Source organism: Ambystoma mexicanum, chromosome 11, assembly GCF_040938575.1.
Source record: "Ambystoma mexicanum isolate Mex_15411 chromosome 11, UKY_AmexF1_1, whole genome shotgun sequence".
Classification (NCBI taxonomy): Eukaryota; Metazoa; Chordata; class Amphibia; order Caudata; family Ambystomatidae; genus Ambystoma; species Ambystoma mexicanum.
The window spans coordinates 970515351-970532544 of NC_090934.1; the positions used below are offsets into that span (position 1 = coordinate 970515351).

The 17194-nt window shown below is 48.4% G+C and overlaps 1 protein-coding gene across 1 annotated transcript in view; it reads right to left on the reverse strand.

Annotated features, from left to right (window-relative positions):
- Window positions 1-17194, reverse strand: part of LOC138503977 (uncharacterized) — a 541132-nt gene that overhangs the window by 155443 nt on the left and 368495 nt on the right. The window contains exon 4 of the mRNA XM_069624120.1: window positions 13191-13240. Within this exon, the coding sequence (XP_069480221.1) occupies window positions 13191-13240 (50 nt within the window). The remainder of the gene's footprint in view (window positions 1-13190; window positions 13241-17194) is intronic.

Genomic DNA, 17194 nt, shown 5'->3' on the forward strand with positions numbered 1-17194 from the left:
GCAGCTTCGGCCCACACCTCCTTCCTCCGCTGCTGTGTGGCACGCCGTTGGTCGGCGCTGAACAGCATCTCAGCATTGTCCACAATGTGCTCCACCAAGACGGTTAGCTCCGCCTCGCTGAAGCGCTGTTTGCGCTGCCTCTGAGCAGGAATCCTGGCAGACATGCTGGTGGTCCCTTTTGGCTTCTCAGAGTCAGGATTGTGCTTGTGCTGGCTCTGGATGGCAATGGATTGTGCTTTTATATGATGGCCGCCTCTCTGTTTCCTGTTTTGGCGATCATGGTATTTCCGGTTCCGTGTCCGTGGCGGCGGAGGCGGAAACGGGTTTTGCGCCACTTGTGGCTTCGTTATTTCCATTTCCGTGGGGTATTCCGTGACGGCGGTAACAACGTTTCCGAGTCCGTGTGGTGCGCGCGACCGACAGCGTGTAATCGTGCGGTTTTTCCGCACCCTTGCGGACACGGAAACGTTTTTACCGCCATCACGGATTTTGCACGGTCCCGGACTGGCAGGTTGTAATGAGGCCCAATGACTCAATGCCTGTCGTCAAGATGACGGTCACACTTTGCTTTATTGGTAGAAAAACTATTATCCTAAATGTGGGCAATAACCACAAGAGGGAACTTCCTTTTAAGAGGCCTGACAATCTGGGAACTATAAATACCCCCTCAGATAGAGTAAAAAGGCTGGGGGGTCATGTATGACACCAGCCTTTCCTTCAAACTACAAGTGAACTCGCTCACCAAAAACACACACCTATAACTTCATACCATCAACAACAAAAAATACTCCCACTGCTAGCCATAGAACATGGAACTCAACTAGTACATGCCTTAGTACTAAATTAATTGGAATACTGCAACACCCTATGCATGGCCCTTTCCAAATACCTTGCAAGCAGTAACTTCACTGAAAGGGTTACTCTGAGAAGTGCATCAAAGCTAAAACACTATAGACCACCCATATTTTCTGAAAACCTAGTGGGGGTCATTCCGAGCTTGGTGCTAAGGGAACAACAATGCCGGTAAACGAATACCAGCATTGATTACCGCTACGGGCTATTCTGACCAGCCCGACCGCTATTTGCGGCATCGTACAGTACGATGCCGTAAATAGCGGTCTGGGCGTGGGCACGCGACCCACCATGCCGGCATACCGTAAACTGGAGTAGATCACAAGTGAAGCGGACATGCAAATAACGGCCTAATGAAGGTGGAAAAAGTGGTTACCGGCATGCTGTAAATACCGGCATCGCCGGCCTACCGTAAAATGCCCTGAGCTGTGTTCTCAACTGCCACAGGTGCACACTATCAGCACAGGTGGAGGCAATGGAGTCTGGCCCAGTACAAAAGGAGCACACCCACACACCACACCCCTGCCACACCAAGATGATTCCAATAGTAGTAGCATTACTGGAGATGGAGGACATGCTTGCATTGCCACAACATCAACAACAACAACAGCCGCCACCACAGAGGAGAAGGACGGTGAGACAGGGCCAGCATGCCCAACAAGTGCAGCCACCGTTAACACGCTGGCAGCCTGCAATCTCTTGCATCAGAGGCAGGCCTTTCAACCTAACCCCTGAGCAGATTCACACCCTGTACCGTCTGGACCGGGACACCATCACCACCGTAGTGGACCTGATACACAACGACAGTGAGCCTCATTGAAATACGCACCGCCATCCCCCCTCTACTGAAGGTGGTGTCTGTGCTCACTTCCTTGCCACAGGCACCTACCAGCACACAGTGGTGCACATGCATGGCATATCACAACCCTCCTCATTTTCACAGATACTGAACCAAGTGCTGGATGCCCTCCTCAAGCACACAAGGGACTACATATCCCTACCACAGACTCCCCAGGAGATATGTGATAAAAAGTAGGCTTCCATGCACTGGCAGGCATGTCAAATTGTGTAGGTGCCCTCGACTGCACCCACGTCGAGTTGGTGGTCCCGCATGCCATGGAGGCGGTGTACCGCAACCGCAAGCAATACCACTCCATCAATGTGCAGATGGTATGCAACGCCAGTAAGATCATCACACATTGTTGTGCCAGATATCCTGTATCAACTCATGACTGTATGGTCCTGCGGAACTCCACTCTACCATGCTTCATGGAGCAACATGGTGGATGACGTGCCTAGCTGCTTGGTAAGGTGCATGACCGGCACATGGCATTGAAAAGGGGGGAGAAATGCACACACCACCCTGGTGTCATTGGTGTGGTGACTGTACGATGTGCACATTACCGAACACTGTGCCCCAAAGCATCACAAACGGTACATGACACCGAAATCCCATAGGAATGAAGTAAGGTTGACACCTATCACTGCATGACTAACAGGAAACTGTGATGCTGGAAATGCATCGGAGGGACATGGCCTCCGTATCCTTGTCCTTTACTGCTTTTCATTGTGTGTTCTGTCGTGTTTTCCGCGCAGGAGTTCAGGTGGGACTCCTGGCGGTGCAGCTCTCTTTTTATTGGTTTGGTGAACGGACCCGTGGGATACCCTTATGGCACCCATGAGTGGGGGTACAACCCTGTGCCCCTAGTGTATGTTTTTGGGCACCTGTGGGTGGCCCACAGAGCAGGGTATGGGTTGGTGGCAGCTCCATGCTGAATTTGACAGGTGCGCGGAGTATCCTCCATTTTGGGATAACCCGGCCCTGCCATTGGGATCGGTTGATTCCTGATGGAAAACAAGATGGCCTCGGTGGCCTCCTGCTTTCTATTACCCATTACCTTGTTTTCCCAAAGTCCTGGGAAGCCCTGACTCTGTCCCTTCCCCCTGACTGGCTGTTGGATGGAAGTGCCATATATGGTGTTGTTGTGAAGGCCCAGTCAGACTAGCTGGAGCCTTCCCGGTGATGTATGTTGTGGGTACCTCCTGACGGTGGGAAATGGGTGAATAGAGTGTGTGACGAATATGCATTCTGTGTAGTGGGTGTCTAGTATCTGGTGGTTGACACAATGACTGAGACAACCCTGCCCGAAACCGGTATGAATGCAGCTTGGAGTGTTGAATGGCTTGGTACTTGTCCCAATACAAATAACTTGTTGTGAGTGTCTGGAGAGAAGTGAATGGCCTGAATACCTCGTGTGCCTGATTGGCTGCCTGCCTGCATGAATGCCCGTAGTCGTGATTGGATGCTTGAGTGTGACCCAACGGAATGAATGGGAGATCAACAGTATATCTGGGGACCTCTCACTGCTAGGAATCGTGTTCAGAAGCTGAAGTCCACTACGACGAGTAACTGGATTAAGTGACGCTTGACTTTGAAGCCCTGCTGGACGAGAAGAATTGCTGCTGCTCTCCTTCACAATCTGAAAGCTGCTGTGCCTCCAAGGACTGACCCATAGAGGACCTGGTAAGGCGCCCTCTTCCCGAGCTACGAGGGACCATCGTGCACAGCTGATCTTTACCAACACTCCCTGGAAGACAGACCTTCGACAGGTTGCCGACCCGATCCGGGGACTGCTGCGGAACTCCAAGGAGAAGCACCCGGACTGTTGTCTGCCACTGTCGATGACCCCCGTCGCCGACCGGAGCCGCCGTGCTCCCGTTTGCCTAAGAACTTCCATTGATCATCGGACGCTCTCGTCTGCATCGGCATCCGCTTGTCTCCCGCTGGAGAAGGCCCGGCCGTCGATGCGCCAAGGAGCATCCACCAGTGGGTTTCCCGCCACCTACAGACCGCAGAGACGCCGACGACTCAATGCCCTTGCTGGACCACAGTTCTTCATCATCTCTTTGCAGTCCAGAACTATTGTCACCGAGGTGCCCCGCACGCTGTCGTTGACGAGCACCGCTAGGAACAAAGCTGCCACTTCCCTGCCATAGTTCACCCTGTTCACCGTCGGACGTTCGACGACCCGTGACCCCTGCCTTAAAGGGAGGGGACTCAAGAAGGGCCGTCGATTCCCCGACAAAGAACGCCAAGTTCCCCGACACCTCTCGACGGTCCGTGGCTCCCGCCTGAAAGGGAGGCACTCAAGAAGGATCGGTCGACGCATCGTCGGAGAACTCTACTCCACCAGGTACATTGGGGGGGTAAAACCTTAATAGGAAGAAGTTAAGACTATCGGACAATATATGGACTGGGCTTGTGCTATATATCTTTATTTACAGGTTGCCCAGGTGGGGGGATCTCCACACAGAACTGTGCCTAGCGGTAGGGGTCAGTATTCTGCTTATTGTTTCAACCATCTTGCGTTCCTTCCTATCTCTATTGCTGGTTTACTCGTTATTGATCTGTGTGACATTTTAACCATACAGTTGATGTACTTTAAATGAGATTTGATAACATTAGTTGTACCACTCTAGACGTGTATATATTTATCATTATTGCCTTCCAAGTACAAAGTGCGTTAGTGTGATCGTGTACATACCTTTGAATATTAATTATATAAAGACTGTGTTTTCAGTAATACAGTGTGTGGACATTCCTTTGTGGGGGTTCGGGGAACACACTGTACTTAAGAACCAGCCCGCATCACCTCCTGAGAAGCTAGGCCTTGATTGCTCATCCATTGCTACCTTATAGAGAATCTTGGCTGGGGTCCGCTGTGCCTCTGCTCTACCATATAGAGAGCGGAAGTACAGACACCCCCTACCGGTCTTTACAGAAACCACCCCACATCACGTCCACCACTCATCAGCGGCCCTGTCCCGCCGTAACGCCATTCTGCACCATGCAGTGCATATGCACTATGTTGGTGTCTCTAGCATATTACCACACAGGACAAGCATCCCTGTGAGTGCCTCAAACTGTATCTACTAGGGAATCCACTGTCTGGCACAGGGCCGGCACACTCACAGAAGTGCTGCATGTCACCATTGGAATGATCAGCACTGAATGCCCATTATTGCACATACTACTGCCAACGCTCCCTCTAAGTAAATCTCACAGAACACACCTCACTAATTTGACACTAACACAACTGTATGCGTACACGATGCATGTGCAACAAGACATCAGTGCACACCATGTATCATCTTGAAGATGCAACCCACACCATTAGTCCATGACACAGTAAACATTGAGTGACTGAAAAAGGCGTCAATACATCCAGGGACATGTGCATGTGGCCAACGTACAGCTGTCCATCATGATTTGCCTGACATTTGCCTTTAATTGCCTCTCATGTAGGTGATGGTGGCTATCCCTTGAAGCAGTGGCTTCTCACCCCTGCCCAAAACCCACAGAACAGGCACGAGGAGGACTACAATCGTTCCCATACCCGTACCTGTGTGGTCATCGAGCAGACCTTTGGCCTGTTGAATGCACGATTTTGCTGCCTCAGCCGGTCGGGTGGGGCATTCCTCTACAGGCATGAGAAGGTGGCCAAGATCATCATGATCATATGTCATGCTGCACAATATGTGCATCTGCTGGAACGTGCCCCTGCCCCCTGACATTGAACTACCACCACCTGGTGATGATGAGGGGGAAGAAGAATATGTGGCTGGACATCATCGCGGTGCCGATGCACAGGAGGGACCTGCTGTGCGCCAGTCAGTGATTGCACAATATTACTAACACACATGGAAGCAGAGGGTGACATGATGGGTGGCCAGAGGTCAATGGGTGTGGGGGTACATTTACACTATGCACTGTAAATTAATAAATGACACATGCGCAATGATGAATGTCCACTCAGGTATTGTTTTTCACACAACTGGTGTATTAAATGTAACAATGTAAACGTACGTGCAAAATCCCTCCACCACCCTAACCCCCCTCCACTTCCCCCCACAACTCACCCAGACACCCTAACCCCCCTACAACTGCCCCACACACCCTTACCCCCTCCGCCTCCCCCCACATCTCCCCCACACAAGTCCAATTGAGTCTCCAAAGCCTACAAGCGGCTGCTGTGTCGATTAATTGGCACTCCTTGGTCCAGGGGGCGGCATGTCTTGCCGGCGCAGGGTACGTGCCGATCTACGGATCGGGCTTGTTTGAGTAGAACTGGAGGAAGATGGTGTGGCCGCCTGCTGTGATAGTATAGCGGGATGCCCTGCCTCCATGGCATCCGCTATGCGGCCTAACACCTGCCGGAGGGCCGAGACCTCCTCGCAGAGGCGGCTGGTGTTGTCAGAGAATGATATTGCCACGGAGGCAGTGCTGTCCTTGATGGACCTGCCTAGGGCAGCTAAATCCTGACGCCACTCCTCTCTGGCCAGTCTGTTGTCCTGGACAAACTCCCGCACAAGTGCAGTAAGCAGGTCAGACCGCTGCGGCCCTGCAGGCGCACCTGTGGAGGTAGTCTGCCCCTGGCTGTCCTGCCTAGCCTGCTCAGCCTCCCTAGTTGTGTAAATTGGACTGAAGTGTCCCTCTGTCTGCTCTTGACTAGACTGCTCAGGGGTGGTGGCTTGCTCTGTATCGAGCAACGATACTTGGGGGGGAATGCCTGTGGAGTAGGGGTATGGACCACTTCTGAAACATCGTCCTCTATGGGCACCCAGATGTCGTCCTGTGTGTCCTCCACAAGCAGGGGTGCCGTGGCTGCCACCTCCCCAGCCAAACTGGACTCCTCTGAGTGTGGTGTCTCGCATGTATCATCAGTATGGCCAATGGGTGGTGGTGGTGATGGTGGTGCTTCGCCCTCTACGGGCCATGGTGACACCGGCGTGATGGGTACCTGGGGTGGCTTGCCTGTTGGTACATGGCGCCCCATGGGTTATCCTCTCGAGGTTGAAAGGCAGTTGCTGTCATCCCGGGACCTCTTCCGGGATGTGGCCTGTGCAGGGGTTGTGTCCTGCCCATTGCTGTCATGGTCAGTGCCTGTGAGGGTCAAAGAGAGGGACAGCATGAGTGATGTATTGATAGGCATCATACATACATTAGGACAATTGCTCACCCACACAATTGGGGGTAATAGGCATTTGTGTTTGGATGAGCACGTTCTTTGCTACATGGGTGGTGTATGCAGGCATATGTCGGCGTCACTCACGTTGGCCAAGAGCTGTGCTATCTGACATGCATAGTATTTTGGCCATGCACGCTGTGTGACTTGTAGCATTTGCAGCATCTGCATGTGTCTGTAATGCATCAGCCTACTTTGGTGGGTGTGGGTATGGGTGTGGATGTGTCTGTGTCTGTGTCTGTCCATGGCATCACTCTTTGAACTGACATATTGGTTGACTTTCATCAGATTTGGCAAAGCAATGTTTACTTTGGACACTCACCTCCATTCCCCGATGTTGTGGCGCCACACTCCATCTCGCCAACACCTTTGATGCCTTCCATCCCTATCATGCTGGCGCAGATGTCCTCCCATGGAGTGAGCTTGATCTGGGAACTGGGACCTCCTCCTTGTTAGGCAGAAACCTGTGCAGTTCCCTTTGGGAACACTGCAAAAGATTTAGGACTACAGGTGTTAGCAGTAAACCCACTTGGTAGCAGTCTGTACCACCCAGATCTACCTGGTAGCTGTGGCTGAGCAGTCAGACATCCCTCAAGAAGAGTTAGGCAGTATGCAAAGTATACACAATAGGCACTCAGATACAATAATACAAGCAAACACTGACCAGAGCTTTGGTATCAAAGTTTATAATTATTTATTTAAAAACACACTGTTTGAAACACTCCAGTACTCTTATTGTAAAACACTCTAAACACTGTTACTATTATAATATATACAACCCTTATTCCTTATCAGATAAGTCTTAGTTAACACCACTTATTTCCAGACAGAGGTGAGCGCTTAACTATAGATAGCACTCCAATAAGTTTATGAAGAAGGGAGGGAAAACGACAGAATATGGGAAGATACGCCACTCTAAGCTTTAGGAACACTATTAGCAAGGCAGAAGAGCAAAAAGTCACTTGTGAGCCAAAGTCCATAGGCTGGGCCCACTCTTAGAGAGAGCAGAGCACAAATGCGCCCAAGATCACACAGTTACACTTGGCTTTGGAAGTCTTGCAGAGAGTTCGAAAAGAGTTTAGAGAGGCTCAGAAAACTCTAGCTAGGGTGTCCCAGGCTAACCCAGGATCGAAAGCCGGGGGCTAAATATACCCCGTACAGTCGGTGGCAAGGGAAGCCAGGTGGGACATGGTACCTTAAGTGGGAAGGATCCTCCAGCGGTGGCAGTGGTTCCTGGCAGCGGGTGCAGGTCTCGTCGTCGTCCAGGGGAAGAGAAGATCTCGACTTGGAGGAAAGATGAAGGTCGTTGCACTGCCAGGGAAGAAACCAGCCGCAGAGTTTTTCCGGTTAAAGGTACTACCCTTTAATTGGTGGTCGTGGTAAAACGTGGTATCCCGGTTGCCGGGGTGCTTGGCACAGGCAAGGCGGCCACGAGATATGTTGGGAAGGCGAAAAGACGGTGAAACTGGTTATCCCCACCAGTCAAAGGAAGAAAACTCTCCGGCGGGAGATCTCCTCTGTCGTTGGAAAAAGTGGTGAGACAGTCCAGCAGGGCTCCACCGGTGGTGTCGTCATGGCAGGTCGGCTCAGATTCTCCCTCGTCGGATTCTTAGGTCCTGTGGCAACTTCTGAAGTTCCAGTCCCCCAAAGCCCTGCTTATGCAGAAAAACCCCATTCACTCAGCCTAGCTGTCACTCAAACATGCTAAGTGGTGAGCCGGCCGGCTCACCACTTGGGCCAATCAGGACGGAGTGTGACTTGAGTTGCCTAGGCAACTCAGTCCAGGGTGCCTAAATCCCCCTCCACACCTAAGTACCCCAGACAGAGTGGCACCACTTTGGAGGGCTTCTGTGGAGAGGTCCGCCAAAAAGTGGAACAAAGGGCTCGACTTGGGTTGGAGTCACAGAAGAGAACACAAACGCCATTTTAGAACCAAGTTTTGGCAAAAAATACCAACCGGAGAATGAATATTAATTAAATAAACCGGCAGTATGTTCGAGGCTATCATAATTAAATAAATAAAGATAGTAGCCTCGAACAATGGGAAAATCCCATAGAGAAATATTCGCGGTTGAATATAAAAAGTAGTATCCACTGCCACCAGCCAAAACTCGATCAGGGGGGACAGAGACGTGCCCCCTCGACTAACAGACCCCGGGGCAATCGAATTCCCCCAGCCAGTACGTCCACAATATGATGGTTTGTACTGGTTCTGTTCAGAATTTAAGACTAGTAAAGTCAATGGTGACTTTACAGACCCTGGGAGACTGTAGTCAGTCTCAGGGTATGGAGTCTATACTGGGGAGTCACTATGACACCCCTGTGTTACTGCACTGAGGGTGCTGTGTAACACACATCACAAAAACACATGAAGCCCTATGGAGTAAAAGAGCCCATATTCCATTAAACACATCTACAGTCAAAGAAACACACTCAAATCATGCCCAAGAGTGAAGGTAAAAGAGTCTCACTCTTGGCAAGAGAAAAAAAATAAACCCCAAAAATCCAGCAAAGCTGCTGGGGGACTCACTAGGTTAGGAAATTCTGCCTAAACAGAGAATTCTCCCTAACACTCCTGTTACCATGGCCTGGCTGCGGTTCACTGAGAGGATGTTTCTAACCCTTAGTCGCAGGTCGTCCCAGCGCTTGCAACAGTCTTTATTCGTGCGTGGGGTGTTCCCCACAGCACTGACTTCTGGGCAACAAGTGCCCAGGTCTCTTTCTTCTGAAGTACTGCCTCTCTCTTCATGTTGCTTGAGAACACTAAGGCAGCATGCTCCTGCAGTGTGTCTACCAGCATCTGCAGCTCGTCCTCATTGAACCTTTCTTTACGCAGGCAGGCAGCTCTCTTCTTCAGGGCCTTGGGCATAGTGGTGTTGGAGGTGTATCTTTTCCAAATATCAGTAGAGTACCTGGGGTCCTGTGTGGTTAGGATGGCAATGGATTGTGTTTTTAAAGATGGCCGCCGTGCTCCTTCCCGTTCCTGTGCGATGACGTTACTTCCGGTTCTGCTTATTAGCGGTGACCGTTATTAGCGGTTACCGCTAATGCCGCATTGAACAATGTCGGTAGTGTTATCTGCGCTATGATTGATACCGCTAAGGGCATTTTGGGTGCCTTTTACGACATGGCGCAAATTACCTTACCGGCATGGCGTAAAGCCCGTGCCCGCGAAGTCGGAATAGTCCTCTATTAGCGAACTGGTGGCAGCCCGGACACGCTATTTACGCCATGCAGGTAAGGCACGTTACTTACCTCCAAACTCAGAATGAGGGCCAGTGTCTTGTTAACCACTTCAAACACCTCAACCCAACCAAAAGTCATACACCTTCAACATCCATGAAACTCGAACAAACCACCTTTAGAATAAAAGCTCTAAAACAGATCTCTAAAAACACACAGCCAATCGCTCCAGAACAATTTCACACCCAAGCTAAGGCAAGAAACTTTAATCTGTTCAAAAGATTGCTGAAAAAATAATTACTAAATGGAACAACTTACAGATACTCACTTGATGCGTCCACCGGTTTCCTCTCCTGACATTAACAGCATAATTAGCCCTTTAAGGCACAGTGTAAAGGATGAAGTTTAACTAAAATGGATTGCTTTTACTCTGTAATTTCTCCCAACTTTATCTAGGTTTTCCTTAAAGACGTGCAATGTATTTGTACTTGTATTTCTTTCCTGAAAACGCTCTGAAGCAAATTTTACATACATATATGCAGTACAAACATCATCACACCCAGTGTTTCTGAAAAAACCTATTTGCGGATTTGGAAATATTTTGTGACAGGGTTAGGGGCAAAACCTTGTCAAGGGGGGTCAATGACCACTCTCAACCAGGGGTAGACTCCCTAGCAGTGCAATTCTAAAGCCAGACGTGATGGTGTGGGCGAGTTATGGAGGAACCCAGACTCCGTAGCCCTTGTATGCGTGGAAGCATGCACATATATTGATGCTTTTTTCTCTGACCCGATGCCTATCGCCTTCTGTCCTTGCCAGGTCTAATTTTCTTATCTTCCAGGTGGTTTGCTAGATGCCTGGCGATCAGAAGAACACGATATCTCGATGCAAGGGACTACATCTACCAGCACGCACTAAACTCCTCAAACCCCTGGAATGGATCACGGTTCCTGGGGAACAGCACAGTCCAGAAACAAACATCAAGGTCTATAAATGCCCCAATGCATCTGGCGCCAACAGAACAGGAGCAAAGAACTGGTTGCCATAATGAAAATGGATTATCCTTTCCTATTCAGGAGTTGAATGGGAGACCCAACACCTACCCGACAAACCCTATACTGGCTACAGGGGAGCAGTGAGGGGACAGAGCTGGAGCTAGAAATAGAGTTTACAGTAATGGGAGTGAAGGGACTAAGGAACACTCCACATACCCTGTTTGAACCGTGGGTTACTGAGTATAGGGGATAACCAGAGGACAGACAATGGAGACCACATGTCAGGGTGGACAACAATGGAGACTGAAATGGGGGCGTGGCTAATGGCACTTATGAAGACTTCTAGTAGAAATACACAACCACCAGGGGAGATGAGAGGAGTTGGGGTAGGTCAGAAAGAGATTGGCCAAGGGAGGAACCTTACTTGAGTACCGAATGGGAGTGGGATGAACCTTCTAGTCAGGAAGGAGCGGGCTATAAAAAGCTAGCCAGGTCAGCAGTGAAAGGTTTTTGGGTGAGATCAAAGGTGGTGAGGGAGGTACAACACACCAGAGAAGAGTGTGGAGCAGGAGGAGGTGATCTTGGAGCAGAGTTTTAGCATGTTTGGAGAGGTAAGGTGGTATGATTGAGGGAGTGGTACCGAATTGTCGGAAGAAGGTAAACTAGGAGCGGAAAAAGTAGAGGCATGGATATAGCGAGAGAGAGAGGGTCAGTGAGAGGGCGAGAGAGAGACATAGAGAGAGAGAGAGAGAGAGAGAGAGAGAGAGCGCAAGAGTAGGTAAATAGAGGCAGAACGAGTGAGGGGAACATTAAGATTTGGAGGTAAACGGTTAAGATCAGGAGGGAGGTTGAGAGAAACAACAAGACCAGGAGACACAGAGAGAGAGCGAGTTCTAACAAGTGGTCATCAAGAAATTGTGCCTGCGAACAAATGGGCATGAACGAAGATCAAAAGACTCGTCAGGAGAAAAGTCACAACAGGGAAATCATGCTACCCTGCTTAGTTCACCTAGGAAGAGCCTGACAGAGTTATAAAGATAAGGCTATAGCTTGTAGGCACCCCATGCTAGGGACAGCTGAGACATACGTGTTTCCTGGCTGTAGTGAAGCTATACTGTGTCAAGAACCTTGGGAGTAGGGAGACTGGGTTAGGGAGGTTGGAGCCCCAATCAAAAGTGAGGGAAACAGGTACAGGGACCACCCCGTAGACTAGGAGACCAAGGGCCTCATTAGGACCCTGGCGGAGAGGGTATTACGCCAGCGTAGTGCATGGCGTACCTCTCCGCCATACTACGAGTTCCCGTAGCGCCATGGAGGTTTTCTCCGCCTGGTTTTACCAGCCGGAGAAAACCATGGCGCTACGGGACCTCGTTGTTAATTACGCCACCGTATTTTACGGTGGCGTAATTAACTCCTTCCCCACTCCCATTATACCCTATGGGGCAAAAATGGGAATGGGGAAGGGCAGAATGGGGATTGGGGATTTACCGCTCCGCCGAGGTCGGAATGGGGCGGTGAATCCGCCAACCCCCATGGCGCTATCGGCGGCTTTCCGCCATGCTTCGCGGTGCATTTAGCACCGCGAAGTCCGCCTGGGTCGTAATGAGGCCCCAAGTGCCTGTTCCTAAATGGTATTGTTTTTAATCAGATCTGAAAACATAGCTATTTCATCATTGGGAACCGTCGTCACAATTTAAAACTGCATTTCCACCTTTTTTTAAATTAATATTGCAAGTGCGAAATATCGCATGCGATACAAGTAATGACGTGAGGAAACAATAGAAATGTTTTAATTAGTGCCTGTTCTTACCAATAAAGCAAAACACTTAATGAAGCCCAAAGAAAACGCAAACCCTGGTAACGAGTTTAGCCATCTGCGGTCACGGAACAGCAATCAAAAAGAAAATGGAATGTGTGTGAAGGACACTTAAAGGAATGTGGGCAACACAGAATTGATGCTTGTATGAGGACCATGTAGCTCTGCGTCATAGTATATTTTAATCCATGTAAGTATTTTTGATTCTTTCGCAATTCTTGCTAGTTGTTATTTTAAAAAGCATGAGCGTAGAAGTAACTTGTGACAAATAATTAGGCAGCCGCAAAAACGGTATCAACAATTTCTTAAAATACTTACAAAATCGTCACCACTGCTAGGAGGGGAATTATGTAAGCCGTCATAGTAATCTGTAAACGTTATAAAACCAAAACATATTTTTTAACACATCATTATCCAATTTACAGCACACAAAACACTTTACTTTTTCAAAATGGTGCAGTTTTAATGTTATGATACATAATTAATGCTTTGCAGATACATATTGGGGGCTGTAGTGCCAAAGAAAAAAACTAGGAGACAAGCATAAAAGTAAGCAACAGAGCACTCATACCTGGGCTGCTGTCAATCAGCTGCTCAGCAAAGCAGACAATGCTTTTTTTTTAACTGTATTTATACGATTTAGCTTGCCAGCATACAATTCACATGAACAAGCAGCACAATGACGAAATGTTTCAAACATGCAGTGTTTAGCGGTAATAATAGCATACAGAGATACCCCACCTTTTCTCAGTGCAATGAAATCGTTGGAGGCCCCTAGCTAGTATCTACTGCCAGGGCGGCTTAGTTCACCACACATACAAACTACATGAAGTAGGTGGGTCCGCATGAGCTCTTTTTAACAAATAATGTTTTTTGCCCAGGTGAAGTCAAGAAGCCAGTTGTCGGTCGTTGGGGGCTGCCTCAGCTTCCAGTTCCTGAGTATATGCTGCTTGGCCAGTAGGCAACTTAAGTTGATGAACCTGTGCTGGAGCAGGGGAAGTTCAGGATTCAACCCAAATAGAGACATCCTGGTCAGAAGAGGGGTGATCCCCATGGATATGGCTGGTTGCAGGTTCTGCCTGGTCAAGGAGGAGACTTTAAAACATTTGGTTATGGAATGTGTGATTCTTCACCCACTTAGGGTAAAATATCTGGAATCCCTAAAACTCAACTTTATTATGTTTGAGGATGAGTGGGCTTGGAAAAGATGTTTAAATATCCAAACCACCCATGAGGGCTTGGCTCTATCAGGATTTATTAAAAGCTTAAATCTATAAATTCACAACTCCATATAGCTAAATGTGATATGCCAGGGTTATGAAATTATGAAATTGTTTTTTTGTAATGTCTGAGCACAACGAATATTACATATTACATTTTAGAGCTGATCTTTCTCTGTTGGTAGAGTTGTCTATGTATAATGTGTGTACATTCCCTTTCGCCGTGTTCTATTTTAAATGATTGTCTTTTAAATGATTGTCTTTTAATGATTGTTTAAAATGATTGTTTTTTGATGTTTTTTGCAAAGGTTTGAATAAACCATATACAAATAAAATAAAAATAATAAGCATAGCATAGGTGAAAAGTTCTATATCTGTTTCTACTGCCTCAGAGAGGGTAGTGAAGACACCTCTCCAAAAGAAGCTAAGGCTCAGGCATGACCAAAGAACAGGTTACTTACCCCGGTAAGGTTATTTCGATGAGATGTTCCTCCCACGTATTCCTCATCTTATGATAATATCTCCAGCTTCAGCTGCTTCGTAATTTTTTTTCGTCAGGGGGCACTGAGTGCCATTCTTGTTGAGTCGATGTCCCTCGAGGACCTCCATTCAACTATCGACGCCATCATCAGTAGAAGTAGCGCACGCAGCACCCTTTGGCTTCAGTTCGGTTTTTCCCCTCCTCCTGAATAGGAATTACTAGGCGTACTATAGACCGTAGGCTCACAGAAAGCATAAAGTGTAAGAACACGTAAATTGTGCAGGGGGGTAGGCTGTGAGGGGCGATGAGGAATATGTGCGAGGAACATCCAATCGAAAGAACCTTACCAGGGGTAAGTAACTTGCTCTTCAAATGGATTGTGTCCTCCCACGTATTCCTCATCTTATGATAAGCAATAATAATTTGGTGGTGGGAGTACTAATTCAATTTAATTCTAATCATGGACCGGATGAAGGACTGCTTTTGCAAATTGTCCTCCCTGACTGGAAGACCAATCAGACAGTAATGTTTCACAAAAGTATAAATAGACGACTAAGTGTCTGCTGAACAAATGTCTTTGATTGGGACACCTCTTTGAAGAGCAGCAGAGGTTACCTTTCCCCTGTAGAATGTGCTCTTAGTCCTTCCGGCGGTTCCTGCCCGCTATTCTGTAACAGTGACCAATAGCCAGGATGATCCATCTGGATATAGTTTGTTTAGTAACAGCTAGACCCAATTTGGGGCCAGTATAGCCAATGAATAATTGGTCATTTTGGTGAAATGTAGCCATTCTGGATATGTAAAAACAGGAGCCCTTTTTGGGTGCAGTCTATGTAATCTTTCTTCCTCCTTTCCTGAATGGGGAGGTGGATAGAAAGTTGGTAAAGTAATTTTTTGAGACAAGTGGAAGGCGGAGACTACCTTCAGTAAGAAAAAAGGTTTCAACTTGAGAATAACTGTCTTCATGGAAAACTGCATGAGGAGGTTTACAGGACAGGGCCTGCAACTTGCTTACCCTGCATGCTGACGCTATTGCAATAAGCAAAACAGTTTTTAATGTCAACAATCTTAATGGGAATTACTTTAGAGCCTCAAAGAGAATGCACGTTAAAAATCTTAACACAAGATTGAGTTCCCATACAGGTACACTGAATGGAACTGGTGGAAATACATTAGTGAGTCTTTTTAGAAATTTAACAATCAGAGGGATCTTAAAATGGAATCCTCCTCTGAAGAGCGCTTGAAAATAGATAGCGCCGCCAAGTAACCTTTAATTGTTCCAATCCAGATTTGCCAAATGTAACAAAAAGGAAAGCACCATATGTGTGTCACATAGAAAGGGATCCACATTCTTATCCCTGCACCAGCTGCTGAACTTGTTACAACGGCAGCAGTACAAAGATTTTGTTGCTGGCCTTCTGGCTGAAAGCAAAATCTCCATTACGTCATCCGGAAGGTCCCAATCCTTATATCTCAGCCTCTCAGAAACCATGTGTGAAGGCTGAGAGTCTTGACCTCCGAATGGAGAACCCGATCTTCCTCTTGCGAGAGAAGATCCTCTCTTTCTGGAAGACGCATTGCAGGGCAGATGGACATGTCCAGGAGGTCCAAGTACCACTTCCTCCTGGCCCAATCTGGAGCAATTAGGATCATGGATTTCCTGAACATTCTCAACCTCCTGATCACGTGAGGAATGACGGGGACTGGAGGAAATGCATACAGGAGTGGTAACTCCAAGTCCACTAAGGACGCGTCGCCTAGAGCGCCTCTTGTAGGAAATTCCCTGAAGCAGAACAGTTCGCACTTCTGGTTGAAACTGGACACGTACAGATCCACTTGAGGGGTTCCCCAAAGGGTGAAGATCTCTTGAAGGACTTCCTGAGGTAGTTCCCACTCGTGGGAGACTGTGCTCTGCCTGCTTAGAGCGTCCGCCGCTGTGTTCTCCTCTCCGGCTAGGTGAACTGCAGATAGAGAGATTCCTTCTTGAATTGCCCAGAACCAGAGCTGCATTGCCTCTCTGCACAGTGGTAGTGACCCTACACCTCATCTCTTGTTGAGGTAGTACATGGCCACTGTGTTGTCAGGCATTATCAGGACATTCTTTCCCCGTACAGAGGTCAGAAAGGCATTCACCGCTAGTCTGATTGCCCTCAGCTCCAAAAGGTTGATATATAGTTTGGACTCCAATGGAGACCAACAACCGTTGATTGTCAGATCGATGGTGTGGGCTCCACACCACGTGAATGAGGCATCCGTCACTACTGTTTTCTGCGGCCATGGCTGCCAAAAAGATTCTCCCTTGAGAATGTTATCCTTGCAAGCCCACCACAGAAGGTGGTGAGAGACTCTGCTCAGAACTTTCAGGTGGCCTGGCATTCTGCCTGAAAACTGGCACCATTGAGTCCTGAGAGCCCATTGGAGGGATCTCATTCTGAGGTGGGCCTCTGGCACCAAGAAAGTGCAGGATGCCACGAAACAAAGCAACCTCAAAAAATCGAAGGCCGTAAGATGCTGGGCACTCTAGAATTTGGTAACCATCTTCAGAATGTGTTGAGCTCTCACCTCGGGTGGCGAGGCCTTTCCAGAGGAAGCATCCAGGACAGCTCCAATAAATTGGAGTC